This window comes from Pituophis catenifer, unplaced genomic scaffold (assembly GCF_029215685.1).
Source record: "Pituophis catenifer annectens isolate HBS135680 unplaced genomic scaffold, rPitCat1.0.hap2 SCAF_1, whole genome shotgun sequence".
In the NCBI taxonomy this organism is placed as follows: domain Eukaryota; kingdom Metazoa; phylum Chordata; class Lepidosauria; order Squamata; family Colubridae; genus Pituophis; species Pituophis catenifer.
The window spans coordinates 130,274,168-130,298,000 of NW_027256881.1; the positions used below are offsets into that span (position 1 = coordinate 130,274,168).

At 36.3% G+C, this 23,833-nt stretch overlaps 1 protein-coding gene across 1 annotated transcript in view; it reads left to right on the forward strand.

Moving 5' to 3' along the window:
• Positions 1–23,833, forward strand: part of SNTG2 (syntrophin gamma 2) — a 255,669-nt gene that overhangs the window by 128,016 nt on the left and 103,820 nt on the right. Inside the window, exons 5-7 of the mRNA XM_070955055.1 lie at positions 2,853–2,896; positions 3,006–3,047; positions 22,950–23,037. Of these exons, the coding sequence (XP_070811156.1) occupies positions 2,853–2,896; positions 3,006–3,047; positions 22,950–23,037 (174 nt within the window). The remainder of the gene's footprint in view (positions 1–2,852; positions 2,897–3,005; positions 3,048–22,949; positions 23,038–23,833) is intronic.

Genomic DNA, 23,833 nt, shown 5'->3' on the forward strand with positions numbered 1-23,833 from the left:
CACAGGGCTGGGGCTCCCACAGAGAAGGCCCTCCCCCTAGGTGTCGCCAGCCAACATAACTTGGCTGATGGCACCCTGAGGAGATCCTCTCTGTGGGAACGGACTGGTCGGTGGGAGGCTATTGGTGGCAGAAGACGGTCTCGAAGGTACCCGGGTCCTATGCCATGGAGCGCTTTAAAGGTGGTAACCAACACCTTGAATCGCACCCGGAAGACCACTGGGAGCCAGTGCAGCTCGCGCAGGAGGGGTGTCACGCGGGCACATCAACAGCCCATAATTTTGGCCCCTAATATGCAATTCACCATTTTTTTTATGTTCAGGAAGAATATTCAGGTCTCACTTTTCTTTATATAGAAAATCAAAATAAAAGAACAATAAAGAACCATCTTTTTATAGAGGGCACTAATCACAAATTCCTGCCATCCAAACATTACAGCATGTACTTGTTTTCCTCAAAATAAAAGCAACTCACAAATGATTGGTCACGTAAATCTTAAATAAAAGGTTCCTTATCCTGAATGTATACATACAGATACATTATCTGTAGCTATAATTTACATCTGTAATCTACACATACAGATCAATTGTCCCCTTTGTTAAGCAACTCCAGAGTCTGTACTGAAACATATCCTCTCCAGTATTTCAAAAGATAAAATGGAAACTCTGCTAAACATTTCAATCAAATAGAAATATTATACTTAGTTTTTAAACACCATTCAGACATTTGGATGCTTGCTGTTCAGTGTGGATGTAGCAATTCTCAGATACTTTTTTCCCCTGCCATAATTGAACAGGTAACCACCCAAAGTTGTCTGGAAGTTGGTCAACCTAGAAAATAAGACAAATTAAGTAAAAAGTTAAGAGTCCTGCTAAATCAAGCTAAAGACTTTTCTAGCCCAGCATCCTTTTTCTTTTGACCAACAAGGCAGCTTTGCAAAATCCAGTGTCGCATAAAGCCAACACAATTAGCAGATGTGATAGACTTAGTCTCTGGAAATGTGTCCAGTCTCCTTTAAAAGCCATCATGGTACATTGTCTGAATAATTTCGCCTAAATAGAAAGGAAGAAATTGGTGAATGAAAATAATCAAATAGATGTTTTTCAGCTGTTCAGCCCAGTAGCAAGCAAGATGTCAGTAGAAAGTCACTTCATTTTGTTTCTGAGCAATAGAAATAGCTTTTTTTCCTCATTTAGCTGTGATCCTTGCATTTGGATGTTTCTGTATAAGAGTTTTCCTTTCTGCTATCCAACACAGGCTAGAGGACAGAATCCAGATATTTAGCCTTCCTCACCACTGCCCAGCATAATTGGAATTGAAACATCTGTTCCTCACTTCTAGGATATAGAGAAGGCAAAGGGAGGAAAGATGCAGGGTGTAAAAAAAAAAAGAGATTATTGTATGTGCTCTGTTTTGAAGAACACTCAGAAGGTGCAGCTGATCCAGAATGCAGCAATATGGGCAATTTTTGGCATTTCTTTTTGTACCATAATAAACCTTTTCTCTACGAGCTGCACTGCCTCCCAGTAAGTTTCCCAGTGCAATTCAGGGTGCTGTTTATCGCCTATAAAGCCCTCCATGGCATAGAGCCAGACTATTTATGGGGTTGCTTCTCTCCCATTGTTTCAACTTTTACTCCACCAGAGCTAATAAAGCATGCTCTGGGTTCCTTCTAATCAATGCCATGTCTTCTCAATGTGAGCCCCTACTCTATGGAACAGCATCACCCTGGATATTCAGATGGCCCAACTATTTAAGCTTTCATAAGGCATTGAAGATCTGTTTGCTCAGATCTGTTTGCTCACGCATTTAGGTGGGTGGATGAGCTGTGCTGTTATACTTTTTGCGAGTGGTATTATAGTTTATCCTTGGGCCTCAGGAGTTATAAATTGTGGGTTTCTGTGTTTTTAATTCTTGTAAATGGTCCTGATTCACTTGAGCAAAATGTGGGCTGTATAAATCATATTGATAAATAATAATACAATATAGTTTTGTCTCTAGCTTGGTATATAGAAAATGCCACTTACTAGAGTATTGACACTTAGAAGCAAACATAAAAATCCTGATTTTTTTTAAACCCCTCAAATATTTCCTAAAAGGCTTTCCATATTTGTGGTTCTGTTGGAAACAGAGGCATTGGTATTTATTGGTACACTGTGGATTGAGCACAATATGTTTTTTTCCTTTACTTAAAACTTTTACATATCCTGCTGTAAGATATAACTGACAGTTCTTAGCTTTCAATAATTCATTTCCTTCCCAATTATAGCAATATTCAATAAAAATATTTAAAACACATGGAAATTTATATTCATATGGTGTAGCATAAGTCTATGAAACAAGAGTGTTATCCTTCCAATAAGTAGTACAGCAATTTATGCTTCTTCAATACACTATAAGTTGGCATTCACGTTAATTTTATTTTGCAGAAACGATGCAAATTATGAGCTGAACTAATACTTTGGTGGACTGAATTCAAGTTCACACTTAATTAAATTCCTACCCATCTCCTTTGATTATTATATTCTATGGGCATATTTTCAGGAAGAAAAAACAAAGGAAGCAGAATTCCTACTTTCCTATATTACCAATGCTATTCACAAATAAGAATTATGCTTCCTCCATATTTTAATGAAATCTATCATTAATGAGAAACCATAATTGTGTTCTTATAGGATAATCTTTTGTTAATGAAAAGAAGCTTTCATAATTTTCTTAGAAACGGTACCATTTTTTTTTAGTGAATTACTATGATGCTGTTTTAAGAACAACTTTCACAAAAACAACACTTTTGTAGTAGCGTAAACCATTTTAAGTCTCTCAAGTAATTTGTAATTCTTTTATAATTTTGCAGCAGACCAGTCAGGAATGCTATTTATTGGAGATGCCGTAATACAGGTCAGTTGATTTTATACACTTACTGTAAAGTATGTTGCTTGTTAATGCTTATATTAAATGCTTCGTATTATTTGCCTAATGTTTCAAATAATCCTTTTATGATGTTTAGGTTAACGGTATAAGTGTAGAAGGCGCTACCCATGAAGAAGTGGTAAGTTGCACAGTGATTTTTTTTCTTTCCCAGCTATATGTTATAAATTACTGCCTAGATTTCTTGATACATATTTTTCAATGCATTTTTCAGAAGATTACAAAAACATTGATTGATTTTCACAGCATACACCCATATAATTTTCAGGCCTAGTAATCCCCCCCCCCTTTTCATGGAGTCTAGTACTAAGCTTTCTATTCCTCCATGTAGTGACATAGCACATGGAAAAAGCACAACAAAGCATGGTTTATCCACCTGAAAAAGGAAAAAAGAAATTGTAAGAAATGATTAATAAAAGGCTATAAGCATTAATCATAACAATGCTTTTAACTACATCATCTTTATTGTCCTTTGATAAGACACTGTGTTCATATTTTAGAAGTAATATTGCATTTCACAGGAGAGAAGAGAGGCAAGTTTTAACATCTCATTATTTCACTATTGGGTCACTCATTCATTGTCTCCAACTACCTATCTAAATATTAGCATCCAGAAATTCAAAAGTTTAATTGCTTGGTTTCAGCCATCTGGAATATGGAGGTTAGAAAAGGCTATCTCAACTAATTTGAACTTTAAGCTGAGCACATGCTTCCATTTCAAATATAAATCCCAATGCTATATTTTATTTTACCTTCCATTCTTTATCCTTTTCTTTCCTATTCTTAGTTTCACTACCGAGTGTAGATTTAAAAGTCTACTCTAATCCCACATATACTATTATTCTTCTGGAGTTGAGCTAATTTGCCTCTGAGAGGCATAGAAGATATGTCCAAGGGACATCACACCTTCTCTGGAGTGGGCTCTTTTCCATGTGGTTGGTTTAATTTAAAATTTAAATTATTAAAAATGTTTAACCAAATTTTAGGAATACAGGGCAGAGGGCTGCAGAGCCACATGCATATTCTCCATTTATGTAATAGAGCAGCAGGTTCCAGATTATTTTAAGAAGGCAACCAACTCAGAAGGAGAAAAATCAAGATAAAATGAACAAGGAAATTGAAACATAAAGCAAGTGGGATAAATGATAGGGCAGATATTCCATTGCAACAATTGTAGAATAGCCAACGATAGCTGTTGATTATGCCAGATAGGTGCCAAACATTATAAAGGTAATAATTATGTCCCCTGAATGATTCAGAGGAGTTCTAGGTTCAAGCTAAAAAATCCTCTCTTCAGCAGCTCATGGCTTTGTTTAGCCTAACCAATTTCACAGGATTGTTGTTGCCAGGAAAGATCTTAAGTCTTAAGAAAAGTCTTAAACTTCACTTAAATATAAGAGTATACCAGATACAACACAGATGATAATATGGCCCAGTCAATGTGCCATTTCATGTTTGCAGGGCTAAGGAAACTATGAAATTGGTCAATCCTAAAAGGCTGAGTTTTTTTTAATATACTTAATGATCTAACAAGTCTGGTGAAATGCTGTCTGAGTTAATGGGACAGAAAGGTGATTCTATTGATGGAATTCTAGGATAATGTAAGTAAGAGATTAAAGGCAGTTTGGTGTAATGGTTAAAGGTGGTAACCTAGAAACCAGGAGACTGAGTTCTAGTCCTGCTCTAGGCAAGAAAGCTACTGAATGATTTTGGGTTAGTCATCGTCTTTCATCCCAACTCATCTCACAGAGTTGCAGGGAAAATAGAAGGAAAAAGGAATATTAGGTATGTTCGCCACCTTGAGCATTAAAGGCAGGATAAAAATGTAACAACTAAAGTAAGACTGCAGAGAAAGTGGAATTACACCCAAACAAAATCTGTTGTTAATATATAGTGCAACAGCTAGACCTTGCAACCATGACCTTCAAAACCTTAATTGCTGTTTATTGCTGGGCTTCTGAAGAATTCTATCCTTCCATATAAACTTAAAATTGTTATCATAAATTCACCATCTAAACATTCGTTGATGGGTATTCTGTCTTCTTAGTAAAATCCCTATTGTAAAACTCACATCTGAGAGAAGTGAGGTTCCTCCGTTTCTTCTTTCTTTTGGATTAATTCATGCTGCTTTCAAATGGTATTGCATAATGATTTGATGGATCTTTCATTGGATGCTGCTTACCCTGTCTAATTATTTTGTGTACCTGTATCATAATCACATGTTTTCATGTTTTCACTTTTTATTTTGAGTATCATCATTTTTCAAATGATACCTTTCAAAATCCTTAGCTGATATAGTTACACTTTTATTTTAAGTACATCCACTTTTTTAGTAACATAAGAGTCACCTGAACCGCAAGATAGGCAGCAAATCAATTTGATAAATAAATAAATATATTTATAAAATAAATCAATGTGAAGCTTGATTTCATATCAGAGTTACTTCTTGTAGCTCCTTTTGAAAATGAAATTTGCAGTTCTCAAAAGGAATTTCTTTTGGTTCATTATATATAATTTCTGTAATATCTGTGCTATGGCAACAATTAATATTTTTCTTTGGAGAAAACAACACTGCATGGCATCACATTGCAAAAAAAGTTTTTTTTAAAAAAAAAACCCTTTTTTTAAAAAAAGCTTTTTTTTTTGCTACAAATCACTTCATTTGACATGATAAGAACTTAATAACTGAAATAAGTTATGCCCAATTCATGATAATTTTAGTCACATTATAAGCAGTTAAAATGATTAGAGTAACTATTAGCAAGGGTTATCTTTGAAACAATATATACAGCGTTATTCTGTTATGAACTGAATCAAACGATTTTGTGAAAGGAAAGCCCAAATCAGCAATTAATACAAAATCGTTTTTTATTATTTTCTTCTTAAAACAATTAAGAGGTTGGGGGTAAAAATACCAGTGAAGATTGCTGGCAGCCTAACCTGCAGAAAGAGAAGAAAAATGCCTATATAAATGCCTTTCTGAGTTACAAATTACAGTGGTGCATAGGCGTAGATTCCTATTCATTCTCCTACAAAAAATAGTTATGCTTGATAGTTATACAGTTACTGTATGCCCAGTTATGGAGCTCAGAATGGGGGAGGGCTGTGGACTATGAGGTCTTTCATAGCAGGGCTCCTCAGAAGAAAAGCAGTGGGAACAACTTGCGACCTTCCTTGCTGTCTTCCCCATTGATTTTGCTTGCAGGAAAGTCACAAATGGTGATCATGTGACCGTGGCTCATTGTGAAGATGTTATTGTTGAGTTGGGTACCCAAGTGCCTGAATTATAATCACATGATTATAATTTTGTAAGTTCTCCTCATTCAGCACGGTCATAACTTTGAACAATCATTGAATGAGCAATCATAACCCAAGGACTATCTGTATAAGAAATAAGAAAACATACAGCACTATCAAACTTTCAAGGTTTTCTTATAGTAGCCAAACTAAATAAAAGTAGTTTTAGTCTTTTAGTCTTATGGAGTTGATTTTCTTGTCTGGTGTACCTAGTGAGAATTAATACACAACAATCACTAACCATATTTTGCATAATTAGTCTTTAAAGTGTGGTAAAGATGGTTAATGTGCATTCATCATGGCTTCCCTTGATCTCTTAGTGGCTTTTGATACCATCAGTAGGGGATTAGGAGATTAGAAACACAATATGGCAGTAGCTCTGTTCCTTCTTCCACTGTTACTTCCTTGTTCCACTTGACATTGGTAGAGAGAGAGAAGTCCAGTCCTAAGTCCCCTAACATGTAAGTTTCCAAAGGACTCTACTCTCCTTGTTCCTTTTTATGTATACTTTGAAATTGCTACTCAGAGGGACTCAATTATACTCTGGGTTGACCACATTAGTGTCTGGAGGCTATGCCAGCATAGTAAAAGGCTGAAGCTCAAGCCTGACAAGTCTGAACAGTTATGGTTTGGGGGATCTCTCTGATTTGAGTGTTTGTCATTTTTGGCTCTGAAATATGTAGCATTTTCCCAGGTCCTCCTTGTCTTTGGCTACTGTTCAAGAACTAGGAAACAATTCTAGCTGGAGGGCTAGTTTTTGCACAGTTCCATCTTTTGTGCCAGTTGTTCCTTTTCCTAGATTGCTTATTGTCAGTCATAATTTGCTTACCATCTATCAGCAGTACAGTAGTGTGCTTTAAATGGAGTTGCCCTTGAAAATCCTCAGAAGCTGCCAATGATCCAGAATGCAAGGCACAGGTAGATAATGGGAATTCTCAATTCAACCATGTAACAATCTCCATTAGTTGACTAGCTTCTAGTAGACTTCTGAGTTCAACTCAAGATGCTGGTTATCACCTATACAGTCCTTCATTGTTTAGGGCAGGACTATCTGTCTCCTATTATTTCTGGCAGGGGAAGGTGTCATCCACATTCCCTCTATTAAACAATGCCATGTAATAGCAGCAGGAATTATGTCTTCTCTGTTGCAATACCTGTCCTATGGAACCTGAACATAACCCTTGAGATTCAGATAGCCCCAACCTTTCTATTTTATCTAAGGCCTTAAAGACCAGACTCTTCCCACAAGTGTTGGTTTTTGATGAGGAGATTGGTTATTTGTTGAGTTTTCTGTGTTAATGAAATATTGCTTTTAATTATTTTTTAAAATTATTATTGGGTTTATTTTATTTGTTAGCCATCCAGTAACATGTTTATCGGACAATCATGTTAATCTGTTAAATAAACTTATAAGCAAGTAAGCTAATAGTGCACATATGAAAATCAGTTTACATATGAATCTAGTTATGAGGTCTTTTTTTTTTCCTCCTGTGCTGTGATTTTCTTTAACTTATTACGTACTGTTCTTTTCCTATGCTTTACCCTAAAATGATACAATGTGATAGCATTTGTGTGTGTTTCTCTCTCTCTCTCTCTCTCTCTGTGTGTGTATGTGATGTGTTCCAATCAGTTATTTCTCACTGTGCAAATAATTAGTGTTTCCTATTGATACTTTTATAAAATGTGATGCTTTAATCAACAAGTATTGCTGATGCTTCCCTCCCATGCTTTTCTCCTGTATAGCTTAAGATCAGTATACATCTGCTGTGCTTCAGTGGTACGGTTCTTATTTATTCTACCCAGGTTTTCATTTCATCCTTTCTGACCAAATTTGCCCTGCACACATAAAATTGACATTCTTCACCTACAAATATGTTGGTTATATTACTATCCAGTCCTTTGAATAAAACAGCTGCTTTAAATGGCAGTCAGAAGATGTAAAATTGAGCAAAAGTAACCCTGTGATAAGATGTCACTTTCATTTTGAAGAGTTCAACAAATATCCCAATTCACTGGGTACGTTTTTCATTTGCTAAAGAGCATTCACAAAAACAGAATATGACAAGACAATTTGGTTGGAAGTATGTACTCCTTCACTGTTCAGCTTCTCTGTAGTAATTTTCAAATTTAAATGGTTTCTGAACCTCTCTCTCATTTTGTTTATTACATAACATAGAGTTCATTTTATAACAAAGGATACATATCAAAATGAAAACCACATAGGTAAAGAAAAAGTTTAATCAGTATGTCCATAATAGAATGGTGAAATGAAAGCAAGATTTTGAGGGAGAAGGGCAAAATTAAATTTCACAAAAGGTGGAATAAGTTTAAAGGCTCTGAAACCTTTGTAGTACTACAACCCTCCAAAATGACAATTAAGTGACTTCTTCCTATACAAATCTGAAATGGAATTGAGACTAGGGCTCAGCAACAAATAAATACACCATCCATCACAAGTACTTGATACACTACTTGTATTACTACACTACACAAGTAGAGTATCACTACTTGATACACATGTAGTATCAACATTGAGAAAGATATGGGTACTCAGAACATTTTTTAAAGGAATGTTTATGCATTTCCTCACATTCTGAAGCATGTCTTTCAAGGTTCTATAGAACTTTAATAAGTATGCTCTAAATACTAAATATGAGCTCAGCCTTCCATCTTTCCAAGGTCAGTAAAATGAGGGCCCAGCCCAGATTGTTGGGGCCAATATGCTGACATTGTAGACCACTCAGAAAGTGCTGTAAATATAATTTTAAGTGCTATTGCTATTACTATTCTGTTAAACATTTATCAGCTAAATATATGGATCAAATCTTACAAGTAATATATCCTTGCTGTTAGCATGGAATGATGCATTTGGTATGGGTTCAACTAAGGCTGATGACTTAGTTAACACTTTCTTAATAAAAAAGCATTATTTTAAAAGATGCTCATGAAAGGTAACAGAGGCCAATAAGAGATTCATAGGATGATTATCACTGCTTATAGAGAGCTGTGATTTTGAAGATAAAATGACAAAATGTTAAGGAGCATGACTACAAACCTGAAAATAAATTCATAATTAGTTGTGACTGATTGGAAAAATTAAGCATATTAAGTTATACCTAACTGGTGAAAAAGAAAAGTAAGGAGATTAATTGTTTGAACTTTGGAAGAAAGTTTTCAAAAGATGAGAAAATAGCTAGAGAAATATTAAGACATGCAAATGCTGCTTGAAAGAAAGTGGTCTTTTCTGAGAATGAATGTATGGTCAAAGAAACTAAAATATGTATTATAGGTGCTCCTACTCACTTTGTTATATGGAAGTGAGAGTTGGTGTGTCAGAAGAAACATAAAAGTAAGTTACTTGCTTTGGAAATGAGGTACTTAAGTTTATGTAGTACAACCAAAAAAGTTACGATCAAGAATGAATGGTTGATGAATTAACATGGATTGCAATCAAAAGTGAAAAAAAGAAGTATACTGAGATTTGATCTTACGGAGAAAATGAATAGCATGAAATTGCAAGTCAAATATATGAAAGAAGAGTATAAGGGTTGAGAGAGCGAGGAATATTGAGATTTAGAAGGTAGTGAATAGATTGTGTTGATGCTTCATTAAATTTATTAATAACTTTTTGAAAACAAAATGCAGTTGATGAAATGGGTATGGATGTGATGGAAAGAGGGAGTACAAAGGTAGAAAATTATGGAACAATACAATAAATGGTATTGTGGTAAATTAAATCAGGTATATATTTTTTTCTTTTGGCTTATCTTGTTCAATTTCTTTTGCTTACTAATACTTACTCTCTCTTGAGTGCTTTGTAAAATGTTCCTTATTCCAAAAGGAGAGAGAGAGAGAAATATGCACACCTTTTTTTCAATATTTCTTTCCATATTTACTTTTCTTTGTGCACATTGTTGAGTAGGCACATTGGCAGATAGTATTCATTGCTGCCCATCTGTGCTTTGATGGAATCCATTTGGACAGACCCTATATTTGTTTTGACTGAAATCCATGGTGGATTTTACAGCCTGAGTTGTTTAATCCTTATCAATATTTTTCAACATTTCTTTTGCAAAATAAGGACTCAGCATTTGGAATTTATTCTGTGTGTATCAAAAATATAACAGAAACTACGATTCCTTTACTTTCTTGGAAATTTCTTCGCACTCAGTTTTGTTTTGACCAGAGTATTGTAGTACTTTTAGAACAGAGTAGTCATTTGGTCAAGAAAATTTCTAATTATCCTGGCATCACAGCCATTGGAGATGAGGGTGCAACATTTTAAAATTGCTTAACTGACCCAAAGAAATATAAAATTTATGGCCATTGGCTTAGTATGCAAACTCTTTACACTGATGTCAATTCTATCCCCTTTCCTGTTTTCAAACTGTATAGCATTTTGTTTCATGGGATTCTTATCAAACCCATGAAATATTTTGTCACATTTTGGCTTACTAACTCCTTTCTAAATCTAGGCTGCAGGTTATGAAATAGGATCAAGCAAGCTTGTGAGTTCTGCCTGCATCTGTTGTGGCTCACCAGTGGCCTGCGCAGATCGTTGCTGATCCTGACGACGAGGAGGCTGGTGTGGGGTCCCGCCAGCAGCCTGCGCAGCCGGTGCTCGAGGAGGCTGAAGAGGATGTGGTCCCATAGGCAGAGACTCAGCCAGGGCCTTCAGAACCTCCAGAGGCTCATTCAAGTGGAGAGAGTGAAGTGGAGGAGCCTCTCCTCAATGCTCGAGCACGCAGGGCTGCCAAAAGGCAGGAGTGGCTACTCAGGAGGAGGAGGTCTCCTCGAGAGTAAGGTTTGAGGATAATTAGCCACTCTCTTAGCCTATTTAAGTCGCACGCCATTAGTAATTTCTTGTTGGAAACAACGTGTAATTATTACAGAGCATTTTGAAGAGTGAGTATTTTATCGTATCTTGTTTTCTGGGCTGGTTGCCAACCTTTGCCGGACTTTGTTTATTCTTGGTACGTTATAACTTTGATAAGGACTGTTAGTGTGTGTCATAATCCTTGGGAATCCGGAGCTCAGGCAGAACAGCATCCTGCAGCAATATCTCTATTTATCATCTTTATATATGGATGTGCATGTCTATCTTTGTGTGTGTGTGTGTTTTAAAACATTTAAAGGTATAATTGTGTTACTGATAGCAAAGCATTCTTTGCTTGCAAGTTTGCTGTGTTACCAATCACTCTGCTCTTAGACTACCCCAAATGCTGCTGGCACTTTCTGCAGAAAGGGACATACCAGGATGATGAGAACCTATTCATTTATTTATTTTTTGTGGAGTCTTTTGGTTAATAGTATCCTTAACAAGTGATTGCTATTGCCTTTTGATTTAGAATAAGAAATAAAAGGAACTTTTATAAAGCAGAGGTTAATTAATTTCATTATTAGTTGGTGCTCGAGGACAAACTATCTCAAAAGTTGACAAAAAGGAGCTATGGTCTTATCCAACAAATTACCATTTATAACAAAGACAGAGTTGATGCTGTTGCTTTTCTGAAGATATTTCTTAGCTACCAACCAACTAGATACTGTGTCCACTTTAATATCCAGAATAAAATTTGTGTGAGTCTTCATCAGTCTGCTTTAAAATCCCAAGATACCAAATGAACCAAATGTTCAGCTTTAGTGAGTAAGGAAATTTCTGAATAGTGTTCTTTTCAAGAGATAGAGAAACAGATGTCTCTTTTTATAACCTAAGCCAGAAATTTATTAATTTTTATTTTCAATTGGAGGATGTACTTCATGTAATTCTTATAGCCTCAATGTATGCTTTTGGTTAAACTTTATAATTTTGCACATATAAAGATGCTTTGTTCCATTATGGTCTTTTAAACAGTAACTCATCACTTCCCCATTATAATTTTTTTGACATACATATTAAGTTAGTATCTTCATTTTTTAGTACATGATCTGGCCATTTAGCTATAATGGAGATTGGCTTTTAGTTGTCTCTGCAGAACTAAGTTTAATCTGTTTGGGACAAATCCATGAAGATTTCTCACAGTTAGCATTGCATTCAGCTTATTTTCAAAATAATTGCTAATTATCTGCTTTAGAATCACCCTAGTATTGTTAGTTTGTTTTTTTAAATATGTCTCTTTTCCCTTTCTCTCTTTTTGAAGACTAATGATATACAGACTTTATCAATTAGAATATTGCATTGGCAAGCATAAGATTGCTTGACCCTTACTAGCTTCCATGTATAGAAAACTCATTCCTTTTAGGAAGCACCACTCAGAATACTGGATATAGTACATTATAAGGAAAGAATTGATTGGCTGTCCATTTATAATATCGGCACTCTTTCTATATATATACTTTCTTAGCTTAGTGAAAAGGTTGCATACCTTTATGCTGTGAATGTTGTCTTGTTTGTAGTCATTTCCAGTGATTATTTGATGATGTCCCATCAAATTGGTGTTCGTTCTTAGCAATCACATGCTGAACTATTCCTAACCTGGTCCTTCAGATGTTCAAATGGTCCACTGATCTCCACTTTAACCAAACCCATCCACCCTGCTGCTGTTTGTCTTCTCTTTCTTTCCACTTTTCCCCAGCATTAAAGCCTTCTCCAGAAACCTAGCTATTCATATAATGTTTCTGAAGTAAGATAATTTGAGGCTGGTCATTTGTGCTTCAAGTGAGATCTATGAGTTGATTTGTTTCATGATCCATTTGCTTGCTTGTTTTCCTGACCATATTATTCTCAGGTGTTTTCTCCAGCACCAAATTTCAAGAGTCCATATTTTTTCTATCCTGCTTCTTCAACTTTCACTTCCATAGAATGTCAGAGGAAATACCATTGCCTGCATTTCTCTGATTTTTATAGAAACATCCCAGCCCCTGTGCACTTTTTCTACGGCTTTCATGATTATTTTAATAGGTATTATATCTATTTTTGGTGTTTTGTATTTTAACTTCTGAATAAAATTAAAATAGGTTTTTTAAAAAAAAGAATAATCAAGTTTCTATTCCCATACATTAAACATTAAGAGCTGTGGTGGCACAGTGGTTAGAATGCAGTACTGGAGGCTACTTCTGCTGATTGCTGGCTGACTTTGGCAGTTCAAATCTCACCAGGCTCAAGGTTGATTCAGCCTTCCATCCTTCCGAGGTCGGTAAAACGAGGACCCAGATTGTTGGGGACAATATGCTGACTCTGTAAACCACTTAAAGAGGCTGTGAAGCACTGTGAAGCAGTATATAAGTCTAGGTGATATTGCTGCCATTGCCCACACCCTGTGAGACACTCTCTCCACAAAGATAAAACACTCTCCTGGCCTTACAAAAAGGTGTGTGAAAATATGACTCTGTACCCTAGCTGGGAGCACCAGATGTGCATGCAGCCATGGGACTGGCTAGAGACTTGAAACCCCTCCCCCATCTTTTAATTAATTTTAACATTCTTTGATCTTTTTAAATTTTATATATTGTTTTTATGCTGTATTGTACATCGTCTGTGAGGGAGATGGGCAGTTCTTAAATATGATAAGTAAATAAGTAAATAAACATTTAATGAAAACATTGTCTTTGGAAGTAGAGGAATTGAGAAGAGATAACCCTATAAATTCACAGTCTCATTGTTAATAGATAATTTTTAGTCATGATAAATCAGTCTTACCAGTTTATCAACAATAGCTATTTCCCCGTTACGGTGTGTCAAATTTTTCAACTTTCAATTTCCAAACATTGGGGTGCTCAAAAGTGCCTGGGGGATTGTAAGATATTTTGGTTACTTTAATATAATTTAGATGTGCTTGGTAAGTAACTACATAAATATCATAACTTTTTAACATTTTGTTTGTTTCATTGATGACTATGGATGCTCTATGAAGTGATTTTGTATGTGTATCATACAAAGACTTAGTACTGCTTGGATACATCATTAAAGTCATCTGTAGAGGATTATGGGAATTACCTCGAAGAAGAAATTCAAAAAAGATATCTAAAAACCAACTTGCTGAAAGAAATGAGAGGGTGAAAAAGGAACTCAAGATTGCCTTGCCTTGATCCTTTTTGGTATAAGAAGGGAAGATCGAATTTTTGTCAAGCTTTCAAGATTCTGTTATAATATTTCTTAACAATAAAATGGAGTTTTGGTAGTCCTTGTAGTCTTGTTACCTGACTTGGCCTTCTTGAAAGGTCTGAAGTAAGCCTAGAGTTATTTATTTGAAGTTAATACTAACAATGAAATGCCAAGAACCATATGGATATCTGAAATATCATGTATGGATCTGCTTTTACCAAGACTGACTCATTTGAAATTGTGCTTTATTATTATGACATAAATTGCTAATACTGAGCAAAAAGTTGTAAATGATGTTTTAAAATTAATGAATTATTCTGTGCTATCTGATTAAATTATAATTAGTGGCATGATTTACCATAAAATTATAACTTGTTGCTACAGCATACTAATGTGAATTTTTATATTTTCCTTGGTTAGTCACAAAAGAGCTTGAAAGCCATACTCCTTTCAATTACACTATTTCCCCCAGAAACTTAAAAGCTTTAGATGCAGATTTGAAGGCTTCATTACCATAACATTAGCAAAGAGAGGGGCAAAGTGATTAGGTGATGTTGGTGGCCTAGAGAGAAAATATCAATTCATTCCACCTTTAAAATGGATATTAATGAAGTTCAGAAAGCCACATTTGTCAGTCTGAAAAGATTAGAAAATAAATATCTTTTTCATTAAACCTGGACAAAACCTCAACCAGCATTTTTTTAAACCTTTACTTTAATCATTTATAAACAAATTGACTGTCTTATAATTCCCATAATATTTAGAGTTAATTTCCCCTCCAAAAAGCTGAATTGTTTTAATGCATCATCCAATTTATTCAATGTTATGTGAAATGAGTGTTCCGAATTTTCCTCATCCTATGTGCATTCTATGTCCCTCTGTTTATACTTGACATTGAACAGAAAGAATCTTTGTAGAATTAAACATGTAAATTCCTTATATCGCTGAAAATGCCATGTCATTCTTATTGTGCTAAACAGATAAGAGAACAGACCTTTTGAAAAATATAGAATATAACAGAAAATACATCTGATATAAATAGATTGGGGAAGGGAGGGAGGGATAAAGGAAGGAGAAATTATTTGTAACAGATGGTTCAGAATGCACAAATAAGTGAATTAAGTGTACTGTGTCACACTGTATCTATAGGCAATATCAGTGGTGGGATTCAATTTTTTTTACTACCGGTTCTGTGGGCGTGGCTTGGTGGACATGGTGTGGCTTGGTGGCATAGCTTGGTGGGTGTGGCAGGGACAAGATACTGTAAAATCTCCATTCCCATCTCACTCCAAGGGAAGGATACTGTAAAATCTCCATTCCTTCCCCACTCCAGGGGAAGGTTACTGCAAAATCCTCATTTCCTCCTGATCAGCTGGGACTCAGGAGGCAGAGAATAAATGGGGCAGGGCCAGTCAGAGGTGGTATTTACCAGTTCTCCGAACTACTCAAAATTTCCACTACCGGTTCTCCAGAACTGGTCAGAACTTGCTGAATACCACCTCTGGGCAACATCTTAAAGCAGGTGTGTCTTTTCCCAGGATTGTGCAACTGCATAAGTATCAAGGCACAATTGTTTTAAGGAGTTGCCCAAATGTTTTATGTTAAGGTATCTTTTCCCTTGTAGCGCTGAATATTCCCCTTCCCCTTTTAAATGAAATGTAGAGATTTTGATCCAGCTGAGAGCCATCTACTCTGTTTTCCCTGTTTCCCCCAAAATAAGGGAAAGTTTTCCCAAATTATCCTCTGATAATAAGCCCAATTGGGCTTTTGAGCGCATGGCAATAAGGCCAAGTGCTTATTTCAGGGTTCAAAAAAATATAAGACAGGTTCTTATTTTCGGCGGGAAGCACAGTATATCCAGTCAGAAGGGATTATCCAATTAAATCAATGACCTTTTCCTTGGAAAATATCAGAATAATGTACAATTATTCAGTCTCTTTCTTGCACAGAGTGCAAAAGATGTGCCCAAATGAATCATGGAAAAATAAAATACAAAATGCAAATAAAGAATTGACTAAAACAGATCTTAAAGTGATTCAACAAATCACTAGCAAATATGTCTCCTCACAGGTACAAGAATGTTCAGGCATACTAATACTCCTTTAATTAATACTAATAGTTCTTTAGTTAAGACAACTCCTTACCAGAAATAACAAATTCCCAGAAGCCTCAAAGTTGTATTGCTTACAAAAAACATATCCCTTGAGCTTATAACTTGGCATCCTTTAAGGATTATAAAGTTCAATTTATAAACTAATCCAGTACAATTTGCCTCACATACAGCAAGTTTAAAAATGCTGAAAATAGAAATATTTACTTTCTCTCCCATTTTTAGACAAGCACATCACATATTTCTATACTGCTATCTAATTAGTCACATTTGCGGAAGAAAACAATATTTCTTTAACCCGACAAGTTCCATGTAATAATTCAAAAGCCATTAAGGTTTTATTGTTCCACTAAAGTTTTTTTGCAACTTACCAATTTATGAAAGGCTAAGTCAACTTCACTCTGAAGCTGGAATATTGTCAGTATTCCCAAAATATCTATGTTGCTAAGGAAATTAGTTATGATAGAAATACATGATAATAGAATACTTTTAAACACTGTATGCAGAAATAAGAAAGAATATAAAATTAATTTATTTGATCAAGATTGTTATGGGTTGTTATTCAGGCAGACTTCTTGATTGGGATTCGATGACAATGATTATTTCTGGTAATGCTTTTTTGGGGGGGGGAGTGGGACTAAATTTGGATTATTTGAAGAGAGGAAAGAGGGGGATTTGTTTAAAGGAAAAGGATAGATTCTCATTGGATGTAACAGATACAATTTGTCATACTTATGTTGTCATTTTTGATAACCCCTATCTTTTGCTGTTTAATTGGAAGAGATGAGGTTTTCAAGATGGGTTCATAGAAACTGGGGGAAAGTATGGAATGAAGAGTTGTTTGATTTTATAGACAGTGCTCTACTTAGGAACAAATGTATTCTGAGTTGCTGTTTGTAAATGTGTTTTGTTTGCAAGTCCAAACAAGCATATGTATGTGGCACAATGCAAACTAACGTTCTACCAACCTCTGGCACCTTCTAAATTGAGGTTTCAGGCAGGTTGGTTCATAGTGGCAAAAGTTTGTAGCTCAGAAGTTCATAAGTAGTGTAATGCATTTAATTTAGGATGTAGTGATAAATTTTTAATCTTAACTAAGCTTGCTGAGGATGAAGAGGGTTTCCTTTTTCTATTTTTCTACTTTTATATTTTTATCTTTTTTCTGCACCTTTTTATTATTTATATAAAATGTTTATTTTTTCTTTAATGTATCTATTTTGTAGTTTCACTTATATAATATAATCTCTAATGAAATTATTGAAAAAAATAATAATTTTGAAGTCAAAGGTGGTTCATAAAAACAGAAAACTTTTCCACAAAGAAATAAACAAACCTATTTTAATTAAATCCACCTCATAGGTTGATTTGTAGAAAACAATTATTGAGTAAATTACAAATTACAAATATAGTAGCAACAGGGTTCTTTTTCAAATATAACTTTTCCTCAAACATCTTCTTTGCCCAAAATGAACACCTGCCAATAGAAATCAAGAAGTCACATGATCTCAAACAACATCCTAAACTGTGTGTATTTACATTACATTTTCCACACAACACATTTTTTTGTTTTTCAAAATCTACATTTGAATAAGGAAGATTGGTAAAATTAATGAAGATCTTCATATTGTGTAGTGAAGTTTGAGTCCTTGATGTTACATTTCATAATCCTCAAGAAGCCCTCTCTGGGCCCAGCTGTTTTAGCAAACTATTGTCCAGTTTCCAACCTTCGCTTCTTGGCGAAGGTTCTTGAGAGTGTGGTTGCGCGACAGCTCCTGCAGTACCTGGATGAAACCGTCTATCTAGATCCGTTCCAGTCTGGCTTCAGGCCCGGGTACAGCACGGAAACGGCATTGGTCGCGTTGGTTGATGATCTCTGGAGGGCTCGGGACAGAGGTTGCTCCTCTGTTCTGGTCCTATTAGACCTCTCAGCGGCTTTTGATACCATCGACCATGGTATCATGCTGCGCTGGTTGGAGGGGTTGGGAGTGGGAGGCACTGTTTTATGGTGGTTCTCCTCCTATCTCTCCGACCAGTCGCAGTCTGTGTTGGCTGGAGGGCAGAGGTCGACCTCAAGGCACTTGGTTTGTGGGGTGCCACAAGGGTCGGTCCTCTCGCCTCTCCTGTTCAACATTTATGTGAAGCTGCTGGGTGAGATCATCCGTGGTTTTGGGGTGCAGTGCCATCTGTACGCTGATGACACCCAGCTGTACATCTCCAACCCAGACCACCCCAACGATGCCCTTGAAGTGATGTCCCGGTGCCTGGAGGCCGTGCGGGTCTGGATGGGGAGGAACAGGCTCCGACTCAATCCCTCCAAGACTGAGTGGCTGTGGATGCCGGCGTCCCGATATAGTCAGCTGGTGCCATCACTGACTATTGGGGGTGAGACATTGGCCCCCACGGAGAGGGCGCGTAACTTGGGTGTCCTCCTGGACGCACAGCTGTCTTTAGAAGAGCATATGACGGCCGTGGCCAGGGGGGCTTTCTATCAGGTTCGCCTGATACTCCAGTTGCGCCCCTTTCTGGATCGGGACTCCCTATGCACGGTCACTCATGTCCTCGTTACTTCCCGCCTCGACTACTGCAATGCTCTCTACATGGGGCTCCCCTTGAGCACTCGGAGGCTCCAACTGGTGCAGAATGCGGCCGTGCGGGTACTTATGGGGGCGACATGGTGCTCCCACGTGACACCTCTCCTGCGCGAGCTGCATTGGCTTCCAGTGGTCTTCCGAGTGCGCTTCAAGGTGTTGGTTCTCATCTTCAAAGCGCTCCATGGCTTAGGACCCGGTTACTTACGAGACCACCTTCTGCCTCCGATAACCTCCCACCGGCCAACACGCTCCCACAGAGAGGGCCTCCTCAGGGTGCCGTCTGTCAGGCAATGTCGGCTGGCGACCCCCCGGGGAAGAGCCTTCTCTGTGGGGGCACCCGCCCTCTGGAATACGACTAATCCCGGACCTCCGGACCTTCCGCCGGGCCCTGAAGACTTTTTTATTTCAGCAAGCCGGGCTGGGTTAAATTTTTAATTGGGTAAATTTTATGGGTAAGGGGTTTTAAATTGGAGAAGCCAAAGATAGTTTAATTTTGTTTTAATGTATTTTAATATTTGTATTGTGTGTTTTTAATTCTGGCTGTTCACCGCCCCGAGTCCTTCGGGAGAGGGGGCGGTATAAAAATTTAATAAATAAAAAAAAAATATTATTACTGAGATGCTGTTCTTAGCTACTGATTTCCTGAGTTTGTGGGGTTGAAATGAACATGAACAACTTGACCATCAACTAGTCAAATTGAAGGAGCAATATACTGTAGATAACAATGTTCAGAAAAGAGTCATGGTGATACTTAATTTTCAATCAGTATAATAAAAATTATTACATTATTAGCTTAGCATTCAACACCATCATTCCTGAACTTCTCCTTTCTAAACTGACTCAGCTAGCTGTGCCTGACCACATTTGTAGATGGATTATAAGATTTCTAATGATTAGGAAGCAGCAGGTGAAGCTAGGGAAAATCACATTGAACACCCATTCAATTAGCATAGCTAATTGATTCATTAGCTCTCTCCATTACTCTTCTCTCTATATACTAATGATTGCATCTTGAAAGATCCCTCTGTTAAAGTATTGAGGTTTGCAGATGATACAACAGCCGTTGGTCTCATTCGAGACAATGATGAGTCTGCATATAGATGGGAGAAGATCAACTGGCTCTGTGGTGCAGCCAGAACAATCTGGAGCTGAACACTCTTAAAACTGTAGAGATGATAATAGATTTTAGGAGAAGCTCTTCTATTCTACCACCTCTTACAATATTAGGCAACACAAAATCAACAGTAGAGACCTTCAAGTTTCTAGGTTCTATTATCTCCAAGGACTTGAAATGGACACTTAACATTAGAACCATCATTAAAAAGACACAAAAAAGAATGTTCATCCTGCCTCAACTCAATAAACTCAGATTACTCAAGGATTTGCTGATACAGTTCTACAGAGGAATTATTAAGTCTGTCATTTGTACCACAATAACTTTCTGGTTTGGCACAGCAATCAAACAGGACAGGTACAGCCTTTGACAGATAGTTAGGACTGCAGAAAAAACAGTCGCAACCAGCCTGCCTTCCATTGTGGATCTGTATACTGCAAGAACCAGAAAGAAGGCTGAGAAAATATCTACAGAACCCTCTCATCCTAGACATAATCTGTTTCAACGTCTTACCTCAGGACGTCACTATAGGGCATTGTATGCCAAAACAACCAGACATAAAGATATTTTTCCCCTCGTGCCATCATTCTACTGAACACTTAATTCCCACAGCACCGTCTCATTTCTCATCTTTTCTTGTCTTCTCATCTTTTCTACTATCTTCAATTGGGTTTTTTTATGATTTATCCATTGTTGTTGAAACTTATGATTAGTGATTGTAACTATAATTATTACCTATAACCTATTATTTGCTCTTTATATGTACACTGAGAGCTTATGCACCGGAGACAAATTCCTTATGTGTCCTATCACACTTGGCCAATAAAGAATCCTATCCTATCCTATCCTATCCTATCCTATCCTATCCTATCCTATCCTATCCTATCCTATCCTGCAATAAAGGGATAAATCAATGCACCAGGATTCTATTGAATTGCCAGTTTATCCACACTAGTTTATTTGATGATATAAAGATAGTTTTCCCAGATGGTCCTTGTCCATATGCACATATTCAAATGCCAATTTTATTTCATTTTTAACTCTGTGGGTTTGCATTTTTGTATGAATCCCTCTTTCTTTTTGTAAAAATATAGATCTTATAGATGGCTCACTTGGGGCCTTTCCTCATAATTGTACTATCTCATCGTTTATATTACACTGATGTTTTCATTTCCTATAACACAGGTTGCCATCATTGCCTAACTTAATGTGGGTTTTCTCTCTCTCTGTCTTGAGAAAAAGAGCCCTGATATAGGAAATAACATCAAATGTCTTCATCCAGAAGCCCCATTTATGCTTGGTTTAATTAAATGACAGCACTTTGCAGAAAGGCAGCAATCATACCAGATACTAGGCAACTTCCAAAAAACCCCTAATATTTCAATATATATGTAGGGATTCAGGCAATTATAGTCAGAGCAGATTTTAAGAACTTTAAGGTATCTATCCCGGATCTAAGCCTGGATGTTCATTTAAGAAGCATAACACATAGTCAGTTGAAATACTTAAGAGACAGAGTTATGGACATGAATATGCCTGGATTGCCCATATTTTAAAGGGAAATCTGAAATCTGAAGATTGCTCTTAACGGTTGGTTGAGCAGTGATGAGATAGGTTATCAAATTTGGGCTAATATGTTAACTGGGACTTTTCACTAATATAAAAAAAGCAGTTTCTTCTGTAAGGAGACAATACATTTTGCAGTTAGCATACTCTGTGTGATTAAGTGAGGATACTTGACTAGCACTTGCTGCCAATTGAATGGTACTAGTAATATTATAAATATTATCATGTGTTCATTGCTTTTGCTACTAACCAGTAATTCAAAGTGAAATTTTATTTTGAAATAAAGGATTAAGTATAGATAAGGAAAAAATACACACACACACACACACACACACACACACATACATGCATGCACGTGTACTTGGTATAAAGTAGCTTGTCAAGAATCTTCTACTTAGGTATTTACTATTTTTTACTGCTTTATAATTTAGTGTGAAATCAAACTGAGTTTAAATTTGACCTCACTGCAAATGTGTCAGGTTACTATTCAAATGATTGGCAAATCATTAATATTTAATATATACTGCTCAAAAAAATAAAGGGAACACAAGCAGAAGACATCCGAGATCTGAATGAATGAAATAGCCTTATTAAATACTTTGTTCTTTACATACAGTAGTTTATATACTGCTCAAACAACTAAAGGGAACACAAAACTACTGTATGTAATGAACAAAGTATTTAATAAGGCTATTTCATTCATTCAGATCTCGGATGTCTTCTGCTTGTGTTCCCTTTATTTTTTTGAGCAGTGTATATTAATATTCTTTGTTCCCAAATATTAAATTTCTAGGAACAACAATTTATAGGAAACTGTAACTCAGCATTCTTATATTCTTTGCATGCAGCCAGAATCATACTGTAGATTCTGCCAGGATTTAATAATCTAACCAGAGTGGAGAACTTTTAAATCTCATAAATTTGGGATTTTAAAAATATAAGCATACATCTAGATTGGTTCAATCTCACACTGAAATTAAAGCATTTTCCTTTAGCTAGATTGTCTTCTGTTACATAAGAAACGGCTTTGAAACATTGCATTTATTTGTTTGTTTGTTTTTTGCTGTGTAGGAACTAAGAATGTTTTTCACATTTTTAATTTTTCATTTCTTCCTTAGTGGTGGATACAATTAAACTTTATAATTGTTGTAGTTTGATCCTCAAGATAATCTTCATTCCAGTGATAAAGTTGAATATTGAATTTCTGACACATCTAGTGGGAATGCAGCTTTTTGATGTATATTATTTTGCTCTCCGTGGCCATTTCTTTGGTATAAAGTAGCTGTTATTTATCACACTGACAGGTGCAACTACTGCGAAATGCTGGCGATGAAGTTGCCATCACCGTTCAATACCTCAGGGAAGTACCATCATTTCTAAAGCTCCCATTGGGTAAGGGGAAATTTTCTGGTGCAACATTTCTCATAACAAATAGACACTTCTTCATACCTAATACTCTTTCATGAGTTCTTTATTTAAGGAAAGCTTGTAGATCAAAATTCTGTATTATTTAAAATTTATTGTTGCCCCCTTCATATTTCTTTATTTGTTTATAGCAATTTGTAAATTGCCAACTGACTAGTCTGTGGCTGGCATAGCACATCTAAATTGATTCCCTAGACTGATATTCTGTATAGGTAGTTCTCGACTTACGACTCCAATTGAGCCCAAAATTTCTGTTGTTAAGTGAGATGTATTTGTTAAGTGAGTTTTGCCCCATTTTACAACCTTTTTTGCCACAGTTCTTAAGTGAATCACTGCAGTTGTTAAGTTAGTAACCCAGTTGTTAAATGAATCTGGCTTCCACATTGACTTTGCTTGTCAGAAGATCGCAAAAAGATGATCGCATGATCCCAGGACACTGCATTTGTCCTAAATATGAACCAGTTGTCAAGTGTCTGAATTTTGATCACATGACCATGGGGATGCTGCAAAGGTTGTAACTGTGAAAAATGGTGATAAGTCACTTTTTCAGTGCTGTTGTAACTTTGAACGGTCACTAAATGGAACTGTTGTAAGTCGAGAATTACCTGTGTAACCAACATATACAGACGTATTTTGATTAATATAGATGAATCAACATCAACATCTTTTTTCTTCCCGGTGGCCAGAACTGAATATAGTGTTCCAAATGTGATCTCATCATTGCAATATAAAGCAACACTATCACTTCATGTGATGTTGATGC